Source organism: Orbicella franksi, chromosome 1 (assembly GCF_964199315.1).
Source record: "Orbicella franksi chromosome 1, jaOrbFran1.1, whole genome shotgun sequence".
In the NCBI taxonomy this organism is placed as follows: domain Eukaryota; kingdom Metazoa; phylum Cnidaria; class Anthozoa; order Scleractinia; family Merulinidae; genus Orbicella; species Orbicella franksi.
Window position 1 is genome coordinate 6,427,584 of NC_138145.1, and position 10,978 is coordinate 6,438,561.

Consider the following 10,978-nt stretch of genomic DNA (forward strand, 5'->3'; position numbering starts at 1 on the left):
ATTCAAATCAGTTTTTGCAAAAATGTTGGCCAGTGCTAATGTGATACAATTAACGTTACATGTACCTGTATATGACAGCCACGCTTGGCTTTTTATAAATTGGCTGCATAATACTGGAGGCTGCATAATAAAGGTAACAAATACAGCCCTTATATGAGTACCCAAAAAGTAGGACTTAGCTGAGTGAATTGCTGCTTAAAAGGGGGTGGCTGCTTAATACAGGGCTGTTATGGACAATTAGTGGAAAATGGCGCTATATAAATGTATATTTGTTTATTTATTTATGTTATTTACAGGTTCAACTCTATCCATAAACAATGGGCACAATACATACAATTATTAGTTACTGCGAAATTTACAGTTGGTAAATCAGGTATCTGACGGAGCATTTGTTTAAGAATCCAACAATCACTGCAAAAATTATTGGTAATTATTTCTTAGTGCTGAGGACAGCCCTGTAGTTCCTTGCAATGTCCATAATAAAATGATACAGTCAGAACTGAAACTTCAACAACCTGTTTTTACGTCTCTACACTTTTACACGTGAATTAGTGTTGTGGAACGCCGAATTGATTGCAATAACTATAATGAGAGTTGACTGATAAAACGTCTGTGTTGTAATGATATTTAAATCTCATAGGTTTTTCTCCACAAACAACAACTCCACACCTCTCAAGCGCATGAACACCACCAGCACACTTTCCCAAATACTTCCTGAGTAGATGATCACGGCTAATAAGAATGCCATCTTGATTCAGTTTGTTTAAAATAAATATTGCCTTTCTCCTGTCCGTGATTTCAATGTCAGTACAGGCTGGTCTTTCCCTCGACTGATGGCCAAAGTTGTTGGAGTGTACAATTTTACGGTAGATCAAATCAAAAACTTCCTGGGGTACATCCATGGTAAACTCTCCTTTCCACGGTGTCGCTAAAGCTGGTTTCGAGCGCAGTCTTCTACTTGTCTTTTCATGAAGCTTTTTCAATGTTCTTATCTATTCCTTGGATGGGTATCAACTGTTGTAAGTCACGGTTTCGAACACTATCTGTAATGAATTTCTTTTCGATGATTTAAACCGCCGCTTCTAGCTCAGCAAAAACTCGTGATATGTCCCGCAACTCTGAGTCATCCTCTGTACGAGACATGTACTCCTCGCTTTTTCTCCGAAAAAAACTGATTTATTTGATCCGGAGTAAGATTTCCCCAAAAGAGCTTAGTCGTCATATTGGATTTCTCCCGTGACTCACCGCGCGCCTCTAATAAAAAATTCAGGGGATGATTTGGCCCCTACTTGTCGCGACGTCACTTTGTATTATCTCACGGCGTTCTTCATAGAATTAGTAGTGTTTTTTCTTCCGCATTTAAGTTCGTTACACGACTTGGCCACGCTAAGACAGATATGGAAGATAGAACTGTGCGTGGCGACTCCTTGGTTTTCTCTTTTGCATTTCGCGGTAACCGAGCTAAAAATTTCCATGCGTTTAGACGACAAGCATCGTCCCGTTGCGGGCAAGCCCGGCCGGTTTCCCGAGTTTATATGAACGGGTCAGTCGCTCTCAAGGTTACCTTATTAGGAGTAACATTCGACTCATATTAATTGGTTCAGGTCATTTAAAAAAATGACGCCATCATGACCTTTTCCTTCAAATTTCCATTCATCTCGCACATTTTGTTTTCATTCCAAGTTGTTACCGACTATAACCGTTGCCCAAAATGCTTTTTTTTGTTTAGTGATTAAAACTAGAATGATAAGGTTTCTTCTATGATGTAAATGAAAAACTTCCTTGTCTTATACCAGATACTGGACTTAACGTGCCTTTATGGAGTATTCTGTCGAAAACTTGAACTTCTTCCGAATATGCGACATTACAGCGAACATTATCACAGAGCGGCTTAGTACAGTCTTCAAACAAGAGTGGGATAAGAGATACATGGGCTCTTTGGGAGAATGGGAGGACACTTTGAAGAATGGAAAAGACTTTGATAGACAAGAACCACCAGCAAGTCAAAAGAAAAATACAAGGTTGCTAAATATCATAAAAAAATGGTAACCGCAAGGAATGGGACTGTACAGCGCTTTTTTTGGAATTCTTTTCTCCACTAGTATTGGGACCTCTCTCAGTCCTACAATACACAGCCACGTGGACGACCTTAGAGTGTTCCGTAATGAAATTTTTGCTCATGTCTCCAAGGGTACTATCTCTGAAATCGATTTCAAATCTTTGATTGGAAGAGTAGAAGCAGCGTTCATGGGGTTAAGTCTTCCTGTCGGGGATATCAAAGCAATTGCCAATCAGAAGAGCTTCCCTATAAAGGAATCGAGGCCTCTTAAGGATCAACTAGTCAAAGAGCAAGAAGACGTTAGAGCCTGGCAAGAAAAGTCAACTGCTCTCGAGGAGGAACTTAAATCCAATCCCAAGACGTTCCTAGGCAACCTTCCTACGAAACCCTCTCATGCAATCCAGCAACGCCTCCGTGAAGTGACGATGATCCCCAAACAAATGGAAGAACTCAAGAAGAGCAGCGATGGAGAAATCACTACAATATATCTGTCGGGTAATCCTGGCTGTGGCAAGAGCCAGATTGCAAGAATGGTCGGGGAAGCATTTTACAAACAGGTTTCCCACAGTGATCTGGATATAACGACATCAAAGGATTCCATTCAAGAAAAGTTGGAGCAGTTTCAGAGATTAGTAACTCCGAAAATGAAATAGTTTTCGACGTGGTTCCTCATAATTGACAATGTCGTTAACCTCGAAGCTGTTAGACGATTCTGGCCAACTTGTGGATGTAAAGAGTACGGCAATGGGCAAATCCTTGTTACAACCCAAGACAGTAGTACCATTTCTGACAATGAATCTCGCAGTCACTGCATCTCTCTTTGCAGAGGCATGGATCCTGATAATGCTGTAAGTCTTCTTACAAACGTCTCGCAGATGCCAAATCAAGCAAACGTGCAAGATGTTGCCAAAGCCTTAGATTACCAGCCTCTGGCACTGGCTTGTGCCGCTTGGTACGTTTATAGTGTGCGTTCCCGTGGATCATCTCACTTCAACTGGGTGACATATCTGGATAAATTAAACCGTGGAAAGGAAGAGACTATGGGCGAGATCAAGAAGAAATCCGACAGTGGCTACACAAAGTCAATGCCTGTTGCCGTGCGAATGGCTGTAGAAAGAGAGGTCGTTAATGAAGACGTTTTATTTCATACATTTCAGTTCCTTTCTATCAGCGCTCCAGGACCGATTCCACTGGAAGTTGTCGTCAAATTCGTGCAAAGCGAAAGCCCGATTTGGACGAAGAGGATATCATCGGAAAGATAATGGAGTCAAGTCTAGTGCAGATTTCTTGCAAGAAAGACGGTGAACAGACTTTGTGGCTTCACCAAGTTTTGTATCGGATTATAAGAAGCAATAAGGAAGTCTGTATCCAACCAGGAAAGGAAATTGAAGTGATTTCAGCAGCACTCGGCCCTATTCAGAGTCTCACAGTGGATGGTAGGTCGACTTCAAAGATTTTCATTGAGCATTTGAACGCCTTCCTATCATATGTCCTTTCGTTCCAACTCTCCAGCACCGACTTTTATACTCGTCTCATCGAAGCTACCCCTCTTGCTGACTTCTTTGAGTGCTTTGTTTCTTGTGCGTCTATGTGCCTCAAATATGGGAAAATGTCAACCGTAAAGCAGTGCATACAAATAGCAGTTCGCGTAATTGAGGGAAGCGTAAGTGTCAACGAGAAAACACCGTCTCTTTTACTTTTCTTTTGTGGAAGAGCTCTGATTGACCTGAGCGAATATATTCGTGCTATGGAGTACCTCAAGATGTCACTGGAGATGAGGCGTCGGATTTATGGAAATAGACACAAAGCTGTGGCAGAATGTTTACGTCATTTAGGGCGTGTGAGCTTTAATTTCTCGCGCAATGAAGATGCAACGAAGTTTTTTCACGAGGCACTCTCTATCTTCCGTGAGATACGTGGAGAAAAAAGTGGTGAAGTGGCGGAATGTTTGGTCGGCTTGGGAAATGTAAAGGGAAACCTTTGCTACCACGCCTAGGCAACGCAATACTTCCAGGAGGCATTGTCCATCTCCCGTGAACTTTTTTGCACAAAACATTTGATAGTGGCACGATGCTTGCATAATTTAGGAGTCACAAGAATCGATTGTGGTCGCTATGACGACGCAGGGAGATTTCTAGAGGAGGCGCTTGCTATCCAATTAGAAATTTGTGGAGAGAAGCAAGATCAAGGGGCAATTTCTTTGACCAATTTAGGGAGACTTCACCTCAAGTGCTTACGTTTTGAAAAAGCGAGGCATTTCATGGAGAGGGCCCTGAACATTAGACGTGATATTGGTAACCAGTTGCGCGAGGGGCGCAGTCTGTACCATCTCGGTAGCCTGATTGAAAAGGAGGGTAAACTAAATTCAGCTGAAGATTATTACAGTCGTGCACTTGAAACGATTCGACGTTACGAGTTCCTTCCCGAAAATCATCTCTACGTTAGAGAAGCCATCGAGGCCCTTCGACGAGTAAAGGAGGCTACGGAAGCAGAAACCACAACAACGAGCAACATATCCCTGTCTAGCCGAAGAGAAAAGCCGACGATTTGACATCAAACACGAAGTTACAGCATCCCCGACAAGTTGTTAAATGCTGAAATCAGCTGATCCACCATGTGTATGCCAACGGTATTTATAGCAAACCGTACGCACATTCACTTGCGCGCACCATGGGCAGATGGACCTAAGGAGTAGTTACATTCAAAGGTCCGGATGGCTGGCCTTCAAAGAATGCATAGACCGTTTTCACTTTGAGGTCACATGCGGAAAGGTTTTCTTGTAGAATGGGTAAAAAGTTTGCAAAGACGTCTGGTAGCTGTAGTAGAGATCACAGCACATTTTTACTAAGGGAGCGTTCCTTTAGGGTGATCTGGATCAGGATTAGTGATCCAAGATCTGTCTGGATATGGCACGTCAAAGGAACCGGTAAAGCCATGACCAGGTTGGATTCATCGGCTCCTTTGATGCACCATGATCCAGACAGATCTTGGATCACTGATCCTGATCCAGATAACCCCTAAGGAACGCACCCTAAAGCTACCAGAAGTGTATACGAACTTCTCTCCAACAACTGTCTATTCTGAAGTGTAGTGTAGGTAGGTATTAACATAAGTTTGATAAACATCTTAGTGAAGATTTAATTTAATATCGCGTCGATGGACGTATTAGAGCTTTTAGTGAGCATGAAGTAACATTTTTACGGTTCTACAGTTATTTCGAAATTAGCGCTTCGTTTTAGGAGCTACAAATGAAAAAAGTTGATAACTATGGAGTTTTTCACCTGGGCCGGGTTGTTCAAAAGCCGGTTAACGCTAACCCAGGATTAAAAGTTAATCGAAGTATCCATTTTTCTTGTATGAAAATGTTTTTCATTGCTTATGTTTTGTGTAGTTTTAGATCTTTCGAACTCAAACCTGAAGGACAAACAATATAAACAGAAAACAGCACCCAAAAGTTACAAAACTGAAATCAAAATTCTCGCTAATCCTGGGCTAGCTTAATCGGGCTTTGAACAACCCGGCACTGAGATTTGCAGGTTTGCGAGGGCTCAAAAGATCTCTCTTCGCGTTTAATGTAATTATGATACTTTTTTCACACTTGACAATCAGAAATGAAATACCTTAACTTCATTTAGGTAGTCGGTCCTACATTCCTCTAGGTCCGCACTGTCAATAGCGGACCAAGTATTACCCCTTCTATTTATGGCCTAAGCACGATGCGCGCGGGCCATCAATCGAAGGAGGGGAACACAAGGATCCATAATCCAAGACAACAGACATTTCAAAGTGTGTTACTTTGGCGTACTGTGATGTCATGATTGGACAAGGAGACGGCAAACCGTGTATAAGATGAATAAACCAAATGCATTTTTAATGTCACTCTAAAATACAAAGCATGAAACGATTTTAAAATTTTTGCTTAAGTAACATATATACTTAACATATTATGAGCCGATTGATAAAAATCGGAGTCTAGGCTGGGTAAAAGAGGTCCGTGCTATACACTGGGGTTCTTTTTATCTTTAAAGGCGTTTATCGTAAGTCACGTCTAGATGAAGTTTAGCTGTGGACTAACAGACGATAGCAAGTTAGACTTGTTCCTGAGTACGTTTAAACGTCATTTAACCTTTAACGTTCATTAGGATCAAAGGGAGCAACCTATTTCTTAATTTTTGTTCTTATGCCCTTCCACAATCTCAGAGCTGTTTGATGGTGATACTTGAACCCCCATTTCGTTTTCCGTCAAATAAATCCTCGAGTCCAGCATATAAAAAAAAATTCCACCCAGTTCTGTACAACGTTGTGAAAGCAACATTTTCTTTAAGAGAAAACGATAGCCCGAGAAAAGTGTTCTCCTGGTCGAAGAAGACGCATGACTGTTCGAAAGTTTATGCTGGCGTCCTATGCCATGGTGCCACAGGCTTAAAATAGTAGTTACCAGATCGCCTAATGGAAATCTTATAACTATCCGACTCAATAGCTTAGGCGCTACGTCACACATATTGGACCATCATGCAGTACTTGATTAAACCGATACTTTTTAAAACTTCAGGACTTTGCCGGTTGACCTGACACGTGCGTGTCTTTGAAAGTGGTCCAGAGGAGCGGAAACTGGAATCTTAACGATAAACGTTAGTGAGCGGAGAAAACGGAGGAGAAACATCCATTTCTCCTCACTTTTTAGTATAGGTTTAATTGGTTCCCAGGATTTCGCTGCTCCCCGCCAACAGGCTACTTTTGACGGCGTATCGCCTGGCACTTTTTAGCATGTCGTGGGTGATTGCGTGACAGCATGATTGGATACCAATAAAATCTCCTGATTAGGTTGTTATTCTTTGCGGAAGGACTTCGTTGTAGCTACTGTCAACTGCGAGGCTAAGCAAAAAAAGCCAAGAAAAAATCGAAAAAAGACAGTCCAACATAAAGTGAATATGGAGCGACAGTCGTGAGTTAAGCTGGTCATCTCTAAAGGCTTCTACTGCATTAGTTTCTTTTGAACTGTAATGGGTTTTAGAAAACATTTTGGTGCGAGTTTAGAATACCCGTCGAGTTGATTACATTTCTCTGAATGCCTGAAAGAACGAAGCATCCAAAATACAACAGAAATTGTAATAAACGTCCCATAGGAAGCTATAGACAGTTCCTGAAGTCGTTTTAACTGTTTTGATCGCGAACGAAGGCTGTATTGTTTTAGAAAGCTGTTGGCTTCTAAGCCGTAATCATTGTTTATTGCAATATTCATCATGCGCACATGAAATAATGAAAGATGAATCAAACAAATTAAAACATTGGTAAACTTACATTTGTGCATTGTTTCGTTTTGTTCATTTCGTTTTCTCAGGAAGCTGTGGACAACGCCAAACAACAAGTGGTGCTAGGTTAGTTGAATGAAGTGTCATAGGTCCTAAATTGCCAGAAATGAGGACAATACAAAGAATATAACGAGAAAACTGAATCATTTGTGAAACAAGAACTGAAGTGGTCCTTGAAAACTTAACTTTTCCCATCCACGCTAGACTGCGAGCAGTCTTTCTTATAAAGTTATATTACGCGCGCAGGAGCCTATTTAGCGAGCAACGAGGCCGCGAGGAGCAGCGTGTAACGCCCAATCTCACTTTGTTCTCTTCTCGAATTGTTATCAATTTTCTGCCCGTTCACGCAAGTGATCCGAGGAGAAACCCTCGACTGGTTGTATTCTTGATATTTCTTCGCGTTATGGCCGCGACTCTGCGAGCGATAACCTCCTTTTACAAGTTACAAGACATTACAAGACTCTTAAATGAAGTGACACGCTGTAAACAAATTATCATACTGAAACAGCTCTAACTTCCGCACCACAACATTTGTAACTCCATTTACTGCATTTTCCCTGTTCAACATGGGCGACCTCAGCGAATGGGAAATAATCGAAATGGCAGAGCTTAAAAAAGAAATCGGTCGTACGGAGTGTGTTTACGATAAACGAGTAGGCGAAAGCGATGTTTGCTTTTTATTTTTATTTGTGCTACCAGCTGAGAATAATGTACGTAAAAAAATATATTTTTACAAATGAGCTTTTACGTTTAAACATTAGCAGTTAATGTAAATATTTTAGTTCCATTAACCTTGTGAGTCTGCAGAAACTGGCGCCGTCACGCAAGGAAGTAAATTTACTCAACCGGGCATGCGCACAAGAACTCTCGACTCACTTCTCTGCCGTCCTCGCCTCGTCGAGGACTGTACGGAATTGGCGTACGTGAATACCGATGTTTTTATTAAAGCCATCTTATAATTGTAGTGGCTTACAACTTGCTTTTTTTTCATACTTTCGGCTAAATTTTGTTGCTAAATACGATGTTATGAATATCACCACGCAATCATCAAAACACGACTTGGTTTGCATTTCTTTGCAATTCTCAGTAAATTTATGATCCGTGCAACATACGCTACATATCCTCCTTTGTTGAACATTGATATTTCGGTGTTATAGTTAAATCACATTTTATCAGTCATTAACGCCATTTGTCTAAAGTTTTAAACTAAAATCTAACCATGAAGCAACTATTAAGGAAGATGCTGTCACCTGAGTAGACCCTCAAGCCTACAACGCTTCATCACTCTGTTAAACACCTAGTGTGCGGCACTGGAAATTGGAACAAATTTATTTTATAATATTTCGTTGGTCGTATTTTGGCTTTAATTCCTCGGAAATGACTACTTGAGTATTCTAAGAAGCCAAAATTCCAAGCTATAGTTATGAAGTTCAGCTTCATGACCAAGCAACGCCAAGGCTTGCACTTCGTTTTGACTAGTTAGCTGTTTGATAGATGTTTGATACTATCGCCACCGGGATTTCGAGAATGTTTACAAGTATGTGTTTTTCCAAGACTTCTGATTCAATAGATCGTCTTCACGTGACGTGTTTTTATCCTCATCAGGCATAAGAGGCGGTATATTTATATCTGTTTACAATTAGCGTGCTTCCTTTTGAAACCAGGGCATTTTGAATTTCAGGGTTATGTAGGTTGCGTGACACAAGGCTACGATCGAGTTTCTTGAAAAATATATACTTATCTCATGATTTTGAGCCTTTTTAGAAGTTAGAGCATTAGGAAAAGTGCTTATGTAAATGCTTGTTTGTTTAGTACTGATAATCAGTCGTCTGGAAAGCCAAAGTAAGTTCCAAATGTTTACACTATATTCCGACCGCCATATTGGTGTACCACGGATGTATACCAACATGGCGTTTTCTTACTGGGCTCTGTAAATTTCTGGGAAACATTTACGACGAATTTCTGAAGTTTGGGGAAACGCACAGGGCTAAAACTTGGAGAAGTGTCTTATTTTAGTTATCTTCTATAGCGTACATCACAATTTCTTAGCTTTTTCCATTGGTTGGTTTTCGATTTACTATTTTTTTTTTTTTTATTGCGTGACAGTGAAAACGATCTGAACCGTTCGAAGAACAAAACAGCAGCTGTGGAATATTTTTTTGTAAAATGATAAAACATGTTTTTTAGTTCATAATTTTTGTATATGTTCCCACCTTCCTCTGATATAAATCCATGCCATTCGTTATTTTTTGATCGGGATCATTTGCGGTCCAATATGGGGATCATTTCCGGTCCGGGATCATTTCCGGTTCAATTTGGGGATCATTTGCGGTCCGGGATCATTTGCGGTCCTGGGATCATTTGCGGACCCATACAGGACGCCATTTCGCGCGACTTGCCACCGTGTAGAAAACGTGAGTATTTCTTGTTTTGCCCCGACAAATGTTCCAATGGACCTTGTTTACGGTTATATTGATAAGAATGTTTACTAGAAGTAATCCTAGATTATGAGTGCGTTCGTGTAAAGGTGTTTAGGCAAGGTTGACATTCTGGTCTATTGGAAAGATGTAGAGGTACATGCAAAGCTAATGAATTTGGGTAGGCCATAGGAACAAATATGTTGTGTAGCACATTTGCATATGTTTACTTTAGAAAAGGGTACTGTTAGATTAGCTTAGCTCTGGTTCGTGTATGACTTGCAGTAACAAATTCTCCAGACATATGACGAAAAATCGTTATTAAATTCCGAGCTACATAACTCCAATGGTTAGATTTGCGACTAGAAATCATGGTTAAATGCCCAGCTACATAACTCAGATGGTTAGATTTGCGACCAGAAATCATGGCCAATTTTCGAACTAAACCACTCGGTGAGTTAAATTTCTGACCACAAATCATGGCCAGTTTTGGAACAACACCACTTGGTGAGTTAAAGTTCTGATCACAAATGATGGCCGCTTTCCGAGCTACACAACTCGGCGAGTTAGATTTCTGACCACAAATTATGGCCAATTTTCGAACTACACCACTCGGTGAGTGAAATTTTTGTAAACAAATCACGGCCGCTTTCCGAGACACACAACTCAACAAGTTAGATTTCTGACTACAAAGCTCAGGCAGAGGAGCGAAATAACACAGCTGAAGTTGAGCTTCGTCAACGCAGTTGTTTGTTGCTGACGACGGGCGATTTCGTCTAACAGGGCCAAACTCTACTTTCGCACCAGAAGTCATACATACCTCCTTAAGGCATCGATAAATGTTAACAGTGATATCTTTTAGTCTCATGATATCCAGTCAGAAAGACTTGAAAAGAAAATTGACTACTTACAGCTTCCAAATTACAGTGCAAATGTCCACAAAATCCCGCACTTAAACGAAACAAAGACCCACATTCGAAAGAAATGTACAGCACATGGTTTGGCGATGATGTCATTCGTTTCGCCCCTGCGGCGGGGCGGCCAGATCGGTGTTACAACCTCGGACGAAGGTCCACCGTCCCATGAAACTCGACTCAAGTCTGCATTAGGACTGCGTTCTGCGAACGCAATTAGGTTCACACTGTTCGTGATTGTAGTGTAGAAATACTACGCTGAAATACGAAAAAACG

General features: G+C 41.0%; 2 protein-coding genes and 1 pseudogene across 2 annotated transcripts in view; all 3 read left to right on the forward strand.

Annotated features, from left to right (window-relative positions):
* Positions 1 to 10,978, forward strand: part of LOC145467211 (interferon-inducible GTPase 1-like) — a 62,815-nt gene that overhangs the window by 39,059 nt on the left and 12,778 nt on the right. The window lies entirely within an intron of this gene.
* LOC145466292 (uncharacterized) lies at positions 1,819 to 3,731 on the forward strand (annotated as a pseudogene).
* LOC145485142 (interferon-inducible GTPase 1-like) overlaps positions 7,938 to 10,978 on the forward strand; it is a 7,976-nt gene continuing 4,935 nt past the window's right edge. The window contains exon 1 of the mRNA XM_081463837.1: positions 7,938 to 8,081. Within this exon, the coding sequence (XP_081319963.1) occupies positions 7,938 to 8,081 (144 nt within the window). The remainder of the gene's footprint in view (positions 8,082 to 10,978) is intronic.